The 15,753-nt window shown below is 40.0% G+C and overlaps 1 protein-coding gene across 4 annotated transcripts in view; it reads right to left on the bottom strand.

Moving 5' to 3' along the window:
* The window catches only part of LOC129170770 (junction plakoglobin-like), a 116,640-nt gene that overhangs the window by 31,940 nt on the left and 68,947 nt on the right, over positions 1-15,753 (bottom strand). For all 4 annotated transcript variants that reach the window (XM_054758737.1, XM_054758739.1, XM_054758740.1 and 1 more), the window contains 7 exons: positions 9,049-9,250; positions 8,829-8,973; positions 8,648-8,751; positions 7,285-7,404; positions 6,720-6,938; positions 782-934; positions 569-688 (listed from right to left, as the gene is read on the bottom strand). In XM_054758737.1, coding sequence (XP_054614712.1) covers positions 569-688; positions 782-934; positions 6,720-6,938; positions 7,285-7,404; positions 8,648-8,751; positions 8,829-8,973; positions 9,049-9,250 — 1,063 coding nt within the window. The remainder of the gene's footprint in view (positions 1-568; positions 689-781; positions 935-6,719; positions 6,939-7,284; positions 7,405-8,647; positions 8,752-8,828; positions 8,974-9,048; positions 9,251-15,753) is intronic.

Raw genomic sequence — 15,753 nt, 5'->3', positions numbered from 1 at the left:
TCCTGCTAGCTTGACGTTGACATTTTCCTTTTGTATTTATTATTAGATTAGATTCAGCTCCAGAACCCTCCTTGTGTCTCTTTGATATGCCTGACACATTTAATATACACATTTTGAAGTTTTTAACGATAAAGGTACTCACCTAATAAATGATAATGTAAGATGATCAGTCATGAATCACAGCCCAGATGTTATTTATAACTCTAACTTTCCATCTCACAGCAACTATGGTGCCTTCAAGAACCGCTAAACAAAATCTTGACAAAAAAAACACTAACAGTGAAGCATAAAGACAAACATAAAATTGTGGATTTTTTTTTTTTTTTAACAGACATCCATGTAGCGGCCATGTAGTTATAAATTCTGACCAACTTAGGGTGAATAACTTGTTTTCTGCAGAAAAAGCGACCTATCTTCTCCAGAAATTAAAAAATAATTTGACCAAAAATCTGCGTATTTATGGGCCGTGAATGCTGAATTGCGAAGGTGTATTCTATAAATCAGAGATCGCATTTCCACCCGTCCACACGTTGTTTTCTTCAATATGTTGCAACTTGAATGTGTATACCTGCACAAACAGTGGTATTGTCTGCATGCTGGCGATCTCTCCTCTGTTTATAGGATCTCTGGCCAGAATGTGAAGTGCTCCTGTGCAGCCCTCTACAATTTCCTCCATACGAACACCATCCTATTCAAATATTAAGAAAAGGAAGAAAGTGTAAATGAACAAGTCACCCGATTAATAATGCAGCACAAATAAGCACGTGTGGGATCTTCGAACCTGATATGTTTGCTGGGACGAGGAGGCATGCCTCTGTGTGTCCTGGTGAGCTTTTAACAGTAGGTTGACCAATCGCGGGATCGTCCCCGCATCCCTAAGTGGGGCTTGATTGGCTGGGCACAGTGCAAGGTTTCGGATGAGGCCAACGGTAGCCTGGACAAAATAGGAAAGTGACATTTATTTTTTTAAGTTCAGTCAAGTTTACATGCAAAGCAATGATAAGTAAAGTCCAGTGGCATGAAACCATATTAAAAATCAGACAATGGCACAAGAGAAATTACACAAAGAACATCAGGACGCTTTTAATGCAATACACAACTTCACTGCAGTATATCATGTACTGTATATGTGAACCCAGAGACCATATGAATAATAAATATGGTTGTGTCGTTTGCTGTTGTTTGTGATAAAGCTAGGGGTTAGGTGAGAGTTATAGAGTAGGAAGAGGTAATGTTCCCTCGTAGCACCGGACTGTCTCACATTGTTATTGTTAAATTAACTGATGATTACAAATTAGGCTGCAGTCTAAAGTAAGTCTTAAGTAAAGAGTAAAGGAAATTAAAGCTGAGTTGTGGCACCAATATTTAAAAGAGCCATCAGTTGTACGGGAAGTGTTTATTTGCTTCAGGTTATGTCCACACGAGCACGGATATTTTCAAAAATACACATTATTCCCCACTCCGGTGTTACAAAAAAATGTCCATCCACATGAGGAGTTTTAAAAAAAATCTGTCCACATAAAAAACACCACCTGAAACCTACACTTGTAAGTTCAATAACTTCATGTTACGTTGCTTAAAAGGTTTCAAAACATGAGCTACTGTCACACAGTTTTTATGACGCAAACCAAAAAGCTCAGTTTTACCCGTCCACACACACACGTGCGCGCACGAGTTTTGGAAAACCTGTACTCTGGCTAGAGTTTTCTAAAAGCTCATTTTTAAGGACAAAAACGTACGTTTGCGTGTGGACGAGAGGTCAAAACACATAAAAGAATATGCGTATTTAAAATATCCGTATTTGTGTGGACATGGCTATAGAGCGGAGGCCACAAGCTGATGATATAAAGTAAGTAGGTTTTGCAGAACCCTGCTCATAAAAAACTAAAAGTGAACCGTTATGTAAAAGGGGCAGACATGATTGTCTGCAAACATTTTCCCCATAGTAGTTTGAAAGCTTCCTGTTCTATTTTTTCTGCCGCTGACAGTCGAGATCATTTCAAAGAAATGTCACGATGGCAAAATGCTCACATCAGCTATCAAAACACACCCGACTTAGGAACTTATTACATCTAAAGTGCATCTCTTATTTTGTACCTGCAGAGAAGACAGATGGGACTTGGGGCAGAGTCACATCAAAGACTTCTCACAACAAGATGTTCTAGGTTCTATATAGGTCAGCTGTAAGGTAGTTTTACATTTGGGGGGCTCCATATGGCAGTGCCATTTCCTGATTAGAACAGCAGTAACTCCACACACTCTTCTCATGTATATCAAACAGCAGCGTGATGCACCATATCAAAGGAAGCCTTAGCCATGAGAGGCAAATCTGTCGCGACTTTTTGTAGACAGAGTGCTGTGCAGACAGCTGGTCAGACTCCCAGAATGCAACATTCACAAGAACTCGCCGCGGTCTCACGGCAATGCCAGAAAAGTTCTGAGAAAAACATATTCTACTTTTGAAGAAGAGCTAAAAATAATCTGCATGCATTTGAAGTTAAATAGGGACACTGCTAACCGTTTTTAGGACATTCAAAAATATTTACATCACTACAAATAGCATCCGCAGTTATCCTAACTGAGATTGTTGACACCATTTCAGAGATTGTTGAGATGTTTTTTCTATTTTTTTATTATTATTATTATTATTGAACTGGCATTCAACTTTATAGAAAGTGGAAGTTGCATGTTTCATTTCGGTTTGGGCTGTCAATCTTCTAAAATGTTAAATGAATTAGTTGCAAGACTTTCATGCTGTAGTTGCCCACAATAGTTTATCATGTGACTATTTTGTAATGTTCTGTTGACGTTAAAGAGATATTTTTTCCACATGAATTCCACGTTTCTCGAAAAACACATATCCAAAGTAAATTAGCTGTTGTCGGCATTTACAAGGTTTACATGCATGAACTTGGTTTCAAAATAAAGGGGACACTTGATGGTTGTGGTCGGAAGCCTGCTGCCCCCCGCACCACAGCTTATCTTAGCTTTGAGGCTTAATAGGCGCAAACGGCTCTTATTTCATTTTTATGAAATGATTCAGAAGAATAGCAATGCTTTCCAGAATTGCCTCCACAATACGTAAACAGCTGGCTACTCCATTAAAAATCAAAACGTTTACAAGCCCTAAAGAAAACCAAACTACACTAGGTTCTCTACTTATGAACATCCGACTTGCGAACATTCGGAGATATACGAACGCAATGACTGGTCTATATTTTCATGTATTTTGTCGAAAATTGTGATATTTTGTCAGTTGAATTTGTTCAAAAATGGAGCTCTAGAGTGCTACCGTATCATCTACGAGGAGAAGAAAAGGAAGACCATACAAACTTCCATTGAAAGCTTCTTCAAACGTAGATCTGCTACTCCTGCACCGTCGTCACCAAGTGACTCGCCACCAATGCCTACATCTTCGTCTGCACCTTCGTCGCCAATTCCTTCCACCTCAGTAGTTTCCCCTGAACTACCTCTTTTAGAAGAGTCTAACAACGACGACGAGTTGTCCTTTTTTCAATAACTCCTCATCCTCCACCAGTACCACCAACTACGTATGCTTGTCCACTCCTCTTCAAAGGTAAATAACATTTATCATTATGTATTATTATATCATTTTTATTAATATTGTTTTTTTCATTAATTATCCTCATTTAATATTACTACTATAGCCAAACTCATATTTACATACATACACATATACAGTATATGTATACACGTACATGTAGTACCTATATCATTGGTAATATTACCTTTTGTTCGACTTACGAACAAATCAACTTGCGAACGGTCGTCTGGAACCAATTGTGTTCGTAAGTTGGGAACCTAGTGTACAGTGGAACGTTACAGTTTTTTTACATGCAGAAAACAATTCTAAACGCCTAAAAATGATGAACGCAAGGGATGAATGAACGTTAAGGTTACTTTTACCTCCATTGAAGACATGAGTGTTGCCAAAGATACGATGTGACAGCGGCGTCAACACGGGCACCACCTTCATGTTTTGCCATGAGTTATTTATTTAATTCAATAGTGTTTCCCACCTCAATAACCCCGAATGGAGCCAAATAAAGTTGCAAGTGCCAGCATTTGATGATAAATAACTCCAAGTAGCAAGACACAAAGATGGCTTTGGCAGGAATCACGTCTTCAACAAAGGTAAAAGTAACCTTAAATGTTCATTTATCACTTTCATTCGTCATTTATATGCATTAAGAATGATTTGATGCATGTAGAACTACAGTATAATTGTAAAACTATAAAACGTGTTTTGTGTTAACATTTTTGAGACTTGTGGAGTAACCACAGACTCCAGAGTCAACTGCTGATGACGGGCAACGGAGCTGACTTCCGCTTCCTGTTTCCATGTAGTAGCAAACTAACAGGATGCTAACAAGGCTGTTTTGTGATTAAAACTCAGTTGAACGTGCAGTGACGTTCATGGCTGGTGAGGGATAGGGATATAATCTTCCATTTTGGCAGTCAAATCCATTAATTATCTCAGCAGAGCAAATAAATATCTTGCATTTGGTGCGTTTTCTGTCTTTTCTGTCTAGAATATGTAAATGTTTGTACTCAAAAGAGTGCCGTTTCTCTTTGAGATCCAGTTAGACAGCTCAGTCTTGATCTGAAGTGTTAGCCCGTCTATGTTGTGACATGTTCCTGCTCAATGGCTACTTGGTTTCCCCAATATACAATAAAGATCGGGTTTGTGGTGTCCGGTCTTTGGGATGTATGAGCCTTTGTCTCAAGGTGTTACCAGGTTTGAAGTGTACTGGTATGCTGTGTTGGTTGAAAATTCTTCTGAGTTTCTCAGATACACCTGAGATAAATGGGATGACAATGTTATTGCGCTTTTCTTCCTTATTCACCTAGCTTCCGTTCTTTCTGGAATTATTTGCTTTTTTACACATGATCAGTTGGGGCAACTACAGGTTATAAGGGCATCCCTCTGGTGCTTATGCTCTTTCTGTTAGGCCTGTCGACTGGTGGGAACATTATCAACTCTGTGTTGTAGCGACCTGATGACGGCCACTTTGTGTTCCAGTGGGTGGTGTGTCACAAAATAGGTATCGGTCGGTGTGTGTGGGTTTTCTATGAACCTCAACATGGAGGCCCCCATCGTTTCCAATGTGGACATCACAGTCCAAAAAAAGGAATGTGGACTATTTTCTTTATTTTTTAATGAAACCACAAAATAAAAAGGTTGGTCAGCAGAGATACTCAATATTTATAGCGGGCAGTATATTGAGTGACTAATAATACATAAAAATGAAACAGAGCTCGGGCAAATAATTGGGCTGCTCCTCTTCTGCTCGCTATTAAAGAAGATTATGTGTGCTAACAGCATAGTTAAATATGCTATCTTGTGAGTTTAAGACAACTTCAGATTCACAGCAGGCAGGAAATTAAAGGTTCATTTTTGACCAATGTAGCACTTTGCCTTTGTTGAATACCGTATATTTCAGTCTGTTAATGAATTAAAAGCAACTCCATATCTATAATTACAATCTCAGAAAAGCTATAGTGTTTCTTTTGTGCAGTGCATTAATGTACCTCTAAGAAAGCTTTGAGGTTATTGTAATTACTTGTAGTTGAAACACAATCCTACTGCTGTCAATGACACAAACACTCCCATTCCCCGCTTTTCCAAGAGAATGACAACAAGCTTTTTTTCCCACAATGCACTCAGTGCACCGACTACCTCCAGAGACATAGCGTGATGGGAAATATGTGTCATGATGTGCACATTTTCTTGTTGGTGGCTGCCTCTGTGCAGATGTCACCTCCCAGACTGTCACTTCACTTTGGACTTTTCAATTTCTCTTTCCAAGAAGCAACTGGACTCTTGTTCGTTGAAGACGTTTCACCTTTCATCCGAAGGGCTCTTAAATTCTAAAATTTTAGGAGTGGACTTGGGGTGGTCACAATGGAGTTGCTGCTATTGTGGCCTGGAGTGGCTGGTGAACTACCGTCCTGCATAACAGGTGATTCGCCCGGCTGGTAACACAACAACTTGTAAGTGGACAACCCACTAACACTTTCAGACGACAGCTGGTTCATCCCAAGGAGTCCTGAAAAGCAAACTCGACAATGTTGTTCATGCAGTGCAGTGTAGTGAGGTGTGCAATGACCAATACATTGGAAAGACCAAGCAACCCTTATAGAAACGCAACAAACGGCCATTTCTTTGAGCGAGCCCAGAGTCAGCAATTAATTTGCATCTCAAAAAGAAGGGACATTCCTTTGAGGACAGTGATGTCCAAATTCTGGATAGGCTGAGGGGGACCGCTGGTTTGAAAGAGGTGTGAAAGAAACCATATATGTGAAACTAAAAAGGACTTCCCTGAACAGAAGAGGTGTGTGCCATCATCTGTTGTCTGCTTACAACAATGTCCTGGCATTTCCACCAAAGATTGTTCCATTCTACAGAAAGAGCGACCACTAAGTTTTACCACCAGGCAGGCAAAAGCAGGACGGTCTTTCACCAGCCACGACGGGCCACAATAACAACCTCATTGTGACAACCCACAAGGGACACACCCAGCAGGGACATAAACAGAGAAACTCCACACCTAAAATTTTAGAACTGAAGAGGCCTTTTGGACAAAAGGGGAAACATCAACAAACAAAAAGTCCAGTTGCCGTGATTCAACATTTGCAGATTACCATGACCTGGATGACTGAGAGTCTACACAGACAAATTTCTATATTTTCCTCACCTTTACAACAGGCCAATAGTGTGGTTGTCCTAGCAGCTTGACAACAGCAGGGACACCATAGTGCAGCCGCACAGCATTCTGGGCCAGCTCAGCGTCTTGGTGGCGGGACGTGAGGTGACGCAGGGCGCAAACTGCTGGCTCGGCAACATCCTCCTTCTCCCCAGCACGTAGCACAGCATGGATCAGAGCCTCCACACCACCAAACTGAGTCACCAGAGTCTGAAGTACGAGAAGTTGGAAAAATGTTTCATATAACAACAATTCATAGAGTTAATCAATACGGGCAATTAGTTATATAAAGAAATTGGTGTCAAATGTTTTATGCACATTGTGTGTGAAGAACACAACTAGACGAATAACAATAAGTGTTGTTACAAAGATCATTCTAAAGTTTTAACAATCCATACAAGATTCATCACATCAGAAAAAGTTGTGACATTCGAGATTCTAGAGTTGCATTTAACACGACACTGCAGGTTTCTTGTTGGTTATGTATGGCCACGTTAAATAGCAATGATTAAATGCCCCCTTTTTCTGGACACTCCATGTTAATCGTCATGGCTACCTTGTTGCGTGAGTTGTTACAGGTGAGGTTGGACAAGATGCCTGTTGCGCAGGTCAACATGTTGACATCATCTGAGCTCAGCTGGGTGACTAATATCTGCAGCAGACCATCCAACCCTTCCTACAGAGAGAGTCCAGCAGAAAGAGAGAGAGAGATGCAAAAAATGAATCATTGCCTAAAGTGTTTCTAATTTGCAGCATAGTGCAGGACGTGGCCATTAATAAACAGTACAACGCACCTTTTTGGTTATGGTTTAGTTTCTTTCAAACTTCAACAAAAAAATGATTATAAAGGAACATAATGTCATAATGTCATCCAACTGCTGTGTTCACTTCCTATAATTATGTTCACATTTATAATGACTCGTGTGTTTTAAAAATGAAAAAAAAGAAAGAAAATAAACAATTTAGAACATCTAAATAGATATTAAATAACGCATAGTCGGAAGTTGCATAATAAATTGATAAATACATAATATACTGTATACTATCATTAAATAATACTAAATGAATGAATTTATAAATAAATAATATCAGAGATGTTGGCTTTCAGCATTCCGTGTACTTTGCAAAAAAAAAAAAACAACATATACACAGTATATACATGTATATACACACACACATATACCGTATATATATACAACCATATATACATACATATATATATACGCTCCTGATCAAAATCTTAAAAACCAGTTGAAAAATTGCTAGAATTTGCATTTTGCACATTTGGATCTTAATCAGGTTTTAAGTAGAGCTACAATATGCAGAAACAAGTGGGGGAAAACAACAATTAAACTGAAATAGGCTGTTTTTCAGATGATCCATCGCTCAAAAAAATAACAAAACACTCTCCAAACCAGAACAAAAAATGTTCCCAGTAGGACTCAGTAATGAGTAGCTCCACCTTTCTTGTTAATCACTTTTGGGCATGATGCGAGTGTTTCCAGGAGCTAGTGGGAACATTGTTCCATGTGGTGAAGATGGCTTCACGAAGGGCATCAACTGTCTGGAACTGATGGCCATTTTTATAAACTTCCCATTCCATCCATCCCCAAATGTTCTCTATGGGATTTAAATGAGGGGAGCATGCAGGATGGTCCAAAAGAGTGATGTTATTCTCCCTGAAGAAGTCCTTCGTCAAGCGAGCATTGTGAACTGCAGCGTTGTCCTGTTGAAAAACCCAGCCGTTTGACGACCCTGCACCACCTGAAGCTCCAGTGTTCAGTGTATATATCCAGTGTGTGTATATATATATATATATATATATATATATATATATATATAACTGACAGCATTTAAATACTGTGTTGTTTGATCATCGGACTTTACTATTGATCATCTTCTAGTGTCTCAACACATACCTGCTTGGTTGCGGCATCTGACAGGTTACGGAGTGTCCACAGACAGTTCTGAATCAGACGCTGACTTGATCCGGTGAGATGCTGACCCAAAGCCTGCATACCACCTTGGATGATTTGCAGAAATACATGGATATAACTCTTTATCATCTCTCAGCATAGCTGTTTAGTTATTTTACCATACCAGTTTCTACTATAGCAGGCTTGTTGCTAGGACAAACAGACAGAACTTTGAGCACGCGACTGGTGGTCCACAGCAGCTTCTCATAATTGTAGTTCCTCATGATGAATACCAGGCCATCTGGGCCCCCATTGGCAAGTATGATGAGCTGATAAAAATAGGGTATAGATGGTAAATAATAACAATATATGTCCAGACAAAGAATTAATCACGTTACCCTCACCTTGCTCTCTTGGTTGGCATAAGACAAGAGCTGCAGGCAGTCTGTAGTAATGGCCAGGAACTTTGGGTTGCTCTTCTTCAGTAAGGGCACCATCCTCTGTAGGCCATCAGCAAGACGCACAGCCATTTTGGCACCCTCTTGGTGCAACAGCAGATTGTGAAGGGTGGTTATGGCGTAAAATAAAACGGACTCCATCGGTGAACTGCATAAATGAGAAAAATAAACAATAGAAATGTCATGAACAGACCTAATATCTAACCATCATGACCCACAGGCCATCAGGCTTCTCAACGAAGCACTCACACACGCCGCACGCAATACACACGCACACACTCATAGCACTTTATTTATTTATTTATTTATTTATTTGTATTATTTACTTGTATTAATGTCTCTTCTGTTGTTGTTGCTTAATTTTTTGGTATATATGTTTATGTGTTTATGTTTCTTATGTTCTTATTCTTTCATTTGTTTTCTTTCTTTTCTTGGGAGAATGAACAGAATAAGATTTTCATTGCATGGTATAACTGCTGTTTTACTACGCACATGACAATAAAACTCTCTTGATCTTGATCTTGATCTTGATCTTACATCAACGTCCTGCCAAAATACTGTACGTAGAGTACACTACTCAAATAACAAAAGATAAGAAATCATTAGAATAACCTACGTCAAACTCAATCCCACTGCCGGGATATCAAGCTACATAGATAGGAAGCCATAATAATTATTACATTTTTTATTTTTCTTTTAAAAATAGGACAGACAACTACCTGAACTGTCAGAAACAAACTCCATGAGGGTGGCATGGCGTCCCGCCCTGTGGCACCAAAGAACAATAAGTTGCTTCTGGCGCTAGGGGTGGGAATCTTTCGGCACCCCGCGATCTGATTACGATTCGAACAGAAAAGTATTAGTGATGCATATTTATTGTATGTAAATTACCTTTTACCTTACATTTTTTCATATTTTTCTTTGTCTCACTGAATAATCATTCATCACTTGCTATATTCAAAACAGTGCATTTGGAATAAAAAAACAAGAGGTGAATTTAATTTCCATTAAATTCAATAAAACTTTCAATTTCATTTCCATTAAATTGTATTAAACCAATGGAAATGTGTGCAGACTGGACAGTTACAACTTTGTTGTACAAAACCAAATGCAACAGGTATCTTGAATTAAAAAAAAATAAATGTGTCCTAATACACAACAAAAAACGTAAACAACATTTGTGCAACACAGTAACCAATATAACATTGGTATGGTACGGTATAATTAATTTCGAACATGCATACAGGTTACATTGGACTACTTCATGTTACAATTCACAATTCCACATGTCCGAAAAGTAGTAGGAAGAAGCAGAACTTATTTATTTAATCCTACCTCCCTTCCGTTTCACATCAATTGCTAAAACATTTGTTCACTTTCTGCATTCAACATGTAATATTTAAGAAATCTCAAGTAACTTTTGGTAACATTGACCAAAAAAACCCAAACATTTTGTTATACAAAAAGCAGCATTTTTTAAAAACAAACAAACAAACAACAAAAAAACATTCTCTTTTGGCAGTTCATCACAAGTGCACTAAAATATAAGCACATTGCAACAAATTACCAGTACCAGCACCTCAAAAAAGTGCTGCTTTTCAAGTTTTGTAAACATGACAAGGTTCTCCTGAGTAACACATGCAGTAAATGCCGTGTATTACAGCTCAAAAGCCTGCCATTTCACTGACTCCTTTGTCCGATGGAATCGACTTACATGGCCTCTTATGTTTGCTGTGTTGCCAAAGTATTTTATTTTAGCGCAACACAGCTTAAACATAACATGGCTCCTGTCAAGTTTCTTCTGTCAACATTGTAGAACCCAAAGTGTTTCCATAAATTAGAAGGAGCTAGACGGATCGCACGATGAGTGAGTTGCTGTGGTCAGCCATGTTTGTTTTCTCTGTAGGATGTTTGTGCACCTGCTGCACGCCCCATTACGAGATGACGTGACTGTGCTTCTTAGTTTCGTATATTAAAACCTTCTGTATTACTTTGCTTAACAGGTTTTAAATGATCTAAATTTGGACGTTCGTGAATCCATTCAGAACTGTCCACGTCCGAATTGCAATGCATCTAAGAATCTGTTCTATTCACAGGGTGAAAGCAGATTTACATTGACCACGAGACACATTCGAGTCTGCAGATGCTGCGGAGAATGTTTTGCTGCCTGACCAGTGTGTGTGGCAATGTGTATCATTTATTCTGCTGAGAGAGAGGGAATGGCCTTTACTTGTCACTTATGAAGAGGTACAAGCAAAATTATGCAGTCACCTGTCCGTACAACATACTATACAATAAGACGGGGGGTAGACAGGACAGGCTGACTAGGCGATAAAAGGGGAAGAGGAAAGAGAAGAAAAGAGGAGATGGGAGGGGAAAAAAGCAAGTCCAAAACTCTGCTCCTATGGGGGAGTACTGTGTGGGGCTGGCAAAAAACCTCGGTAACATGGCCACAAAGAAGCACACTTTAAAACATAAGAACTCAAAGCTTGCACCAGGGGAGGGGGAACGGAGGGTGGAGGTGTTCCAGTGCAGGCCGGCAGCCAACCACTCGACGCAGCCATATTTTGGCGCGTGCCATGCACCCCGCCTGTCAGCACTGGGGGGCTGAAGCAGCAAACGCGTGGGATGGGGCAGGGCGTGTGTGTAGAATATGTGTATGAGTGTGAGTGTCCTTGGATGCATGTGTGTGTAAGCCTGGGGAAGTTGCGCCGTCTAGCGCACAATCCCGGTGTCTCAACTGCCATGGAGACGACAGTGCCTTGCTGCCTCAGTCCCTAGGAGTCATTGCGATAACACAGCAGTTGCCATGGAGACGACTGTGAACGGACCCAGGCGGAGTCAACAGTCAACAGGTGTCCCTGAAGGAAGGGGGAGGAGGATTCCTGATCGCCTCACTGCAGGAGTTGTTCTGGCAGCGACCTTGGCCGGGGGCCGACGTCGGGGGGAAGCCGAAATACAGATTAGATTTTTTTGGGTTAGTGCGAGTAGCCGCATTCCAATAGACACGGATACCCTGTTTGTCCATTCTGGTCTCTCGATCGATCCATCAATCATGACGGGCAGGTGATGCACACTCGGACTGCTGTCTCCGTCTTCCGAATTTTGTGATACACCAGGGCAGTGTCTAATCCCAGTCAGCAACACACCTGTTATCATGGTTCCGGATAGGCAGATGTTTTCGATGTCCTCAACGGAAAGAATTTCTAAGTACATGACCCTCCACTTCCCCCAAGTGTCCATCACATAACCGGTGGTGAACCTTCCGTCAAGGCAGGCATGTTCCCCCGAAACCAAGCTTCTCGTCGAGAAGATTTTGTCAATTGCGTGGAGAGACCAGTTGATCAATTCTATGATTTAGATTTGGAAAGCAATGCGCAGAGAGGCTCTTAAAAGTATGTCTACTGGTCGACTGTCTTAATTATCACACACAGTGTAACGCACGATTCATACAGACGCACTATATATTCAAATATATTCAAAGAGGATAATACAAGATGTTGCGGGGGATGACATTAGAGGAAACAAACAAGCCAAGTGACAACATAAAGCAGAGAGGGAGCAAAGGGTGGGATAGTGCATGTTGACAAGAAAAGGTAAAAAAAAGCGACGAGAGTACTGAGATGGACACCAACCTGCATTCTGTTAATCACTTCATTTTTTTCCAGTCAATTTCCTTTCACTTTCAGGGTGAATTAAGCCCTGAATTAATTATTAGTGTGAATCATTCATCCTCAGTTAAGGCTTAAAAGGGATTAACTTTGAAAAGCCGTCTCGCTGTGGCTGGAAAGGCCACAGATATAATAAAACACATGCATATTATAATAACAATTTCACAGAATGTCTTAGAAAATTAAATAATAAATAATAATGAAATCAAATAAATAATGATGCTTGATATAATAATATATTTGTATAAGGTATCATCAGTGAAACTCGAGTTTCAACGCTTAAACTGTGGGCCATTGCTTGAAAAAGTCAAGAAAAAAGTTTTTCCCTGTGTCTCCAAAGTCTACATCAGGGGTGCCCAAACTTTTTCTACTGAAAAGCCAAAGGACTTTGATATTCGTATAGACAGTATATATATTTTGATATTATGTAAAAAGGTTAACAAAATGTCCAGACAGTATGACAGACAAAGCTTTGTGTTATTTGTTAGCAGTGTCAATATTAAAGCTTTTTCTCTTTACATTGGGGCTTTAGCGCTGGAGTTTTTTTGTTTAATTTAATTTTTACCATGTGCCGCAGCCTAGTAAAAAAAACAAGCCCCAGGCTGCAAATGGCCCCCACACTGCACTTTGGACAATCCTGGTCTAAATGAAGAATGAAGAAACGTGTTCTGCTAAAAACTGTTGTACAATGTTTTGTAACTGTAAAGCATGCCTGCACCGGCTGCTTATGATGTAAGAGTTATGAATGACTTGCGTTTTACATAAAACAGTGAACATGTGTTGCTTTTGTTCCTTAACGCATGCAACTTGTCAGTGTTGTACACTGCCAGTGCTACTACTACTACTACTACTACTACTACTACTACTACTACAGTATTACTACAGAAACAACTACTGCAGGGTAGGGAAGTGATGCACATGTGCACAAAATACAAAGTCACACACCTTGGTGTGTGTTTATCGAAGCAAATATGCCTCAATTTGTGCATTTTTGGCAAATTCAAGGATTTTGTGCAACCAGAGTCAACAGTTGCATAACCAAATTATTTTGCGAGGGAGATTAAGAAAGGAGAAGCAAGAATTTGGGCTATGTTCGTGGGGAACTTGCTCTGGCATCTGTTCCGAGGAGCGTGTGGGTGGATGTCGGAGCCAGGAGTGGTGGGACGGATTTTAAAAATCATTTTTGGATGACGAACAACTTTTGTCTACACCTGTGAGTACCTTTCCCCAAGTCTCGGAAAAGCACTCCTTTCCATGACGTATACATGATGGATACATACGGGATTTATAGCTACGTGTGAATAATAAGACACAGGTTGCATTTGAAAAAGTAGGAATTGTCCTGTTCACACTGATATGAACAAATAAGATAACCAAACCTACGGTGCCCGAAACATTTCACACAAGGTAAGAGCGTCTTTAATACTTTGCAGGGAACGCATACACAACATCTGAGCGGCAGCCAATAAAAACTGCTGCTGTTTGTTGAGGGCATTGAATCGATCGCAACCGGACTGTTCAGGTTGTTCAAGATGTTTTTCCTCTCATCTGAGCAGGCTCAAGACTAGGTGGGACAAACACTAATAGGACCGCGCTAGTCTGACAACTTGGTGCAAGATCCAGTGTATTTATCCTCTGAAGGAGGAGGCATGTCCAGACAGGTATGTTTTCGTCTTTTGTGGTGTCAAATGATGGTCATTGGGATACAATGGAGTGGGGCCTCTGCTCTCCAACGATGGTCGTTTGGGTGGTAATCACCTTCGTTAGCATTCCATTCAGATGTAATGATTGTCATGGACCCACCTGAAACCAAGGTGCCTTGTTTATTTATTAGAGGCTAAATGAAAAGGTTTTGTCGAAGACCTCCCCCTTTCTTCACAGATGGCATCTCAACCTTGACAAAGATGGCTTCACTCCTCTTAAAACCCCTTGTCTTCTCTGTCCAGAATGTGTACATCGCTGTCCTCAAAAAGAGTGCGGTACTGGACAGCATACACCAGATTGTTTTTCTGGGTATCGGGTGTCCTGTCTTTGGGGTGTACCAACCCCTGTTTCAAAATGTTACCAGGTTTGAAGTGTACTGGTATGTTGTGTGTGTTAAAAATCCTTCTGAGTTTCTCAGATAAGCCTGAGACATACAGGGTACATGTTATTGTGCCAGCTATACTCTTTTCTTCCTCATCCACCTTGCTTTTGTTCTTTCTGGAACGAGATGCACTTTTTGGGTCAGCGAATGATTGAGCAATAACCGGTTTTGAGAGTAGCGGCATTAAAAATAATGCCATTACTAACACCATTACTGTTTTCCACTCACGGGTAATCAAATGAATTACTATCTCAAACGTTATAACACCTTTAGTTACTGAAGTGAAATGTGACACATGAATATGCACTGATGACTATATCAACGATTTGGATGTCGCTTCAGTCACCGTTCTTCACTATTACTGCACAGGAAATTAAATGGCTAGTCACCCCCCAAAGTGTTTTGGGAGCGAACTGCAGGTTTTGAGCTTACAGCAAAAGCTAAATCCAAATTTTTTTTACATCTTTGAATGTTTTTCAAAAACCTAATAGACAAATTATTTTCCCTGGTAAATTTATTACAATTATAAGGGAGTAATTCTATTTCTAATTCAATTACTTTTGGGGGGAAAGTAACTAATAACCCTAGCAAAAGTAATTTGGACAACAATGGCAGTTATTCTTTGCTGGCATAGCAGTTAACTCCTAATGTCAGTCTCTAAACAACAGACCTTTCAGTAATTACAGGTAATTACCAGGCGTTTCTCTTGAAGTACATGCGGCAAACAAGGATCTTTCTTTCTGATGTTGAAAAAAAGGAGGTAATAATAACTGAGAGTCTAAGAGTGAAGGCTACTATTTGAGGAAATATGGCACTATTACTATTGCTACTCGTATAATTATTGTGCACTGTCCAGTTATTTCACTCTTATCATCACACAACTGATAAAAGCAG

Source organism: Dunckerocampus dactyliophorus, chromosome 18, assembly GCF_027744805.1.
Source record: "Dunckerocampus dactyliophorus isolate RoL2022-P2 chromosome 18, RoL_Ddac_1.1, whole genome shotgun sequence".
Lineage (NCBI taxonomy): Eukaryota > Metazoa > Chordata > Actinopteri > Syngnathiformes > Syngnathidae > Dunckerocampus > Dunckerocampus dactyliophorus.
The sequence above is the reverse complement of the archived record's forward strand: the minus strand, read 5'-3'. Positions and strand labels throughout refer to the sequence as shown.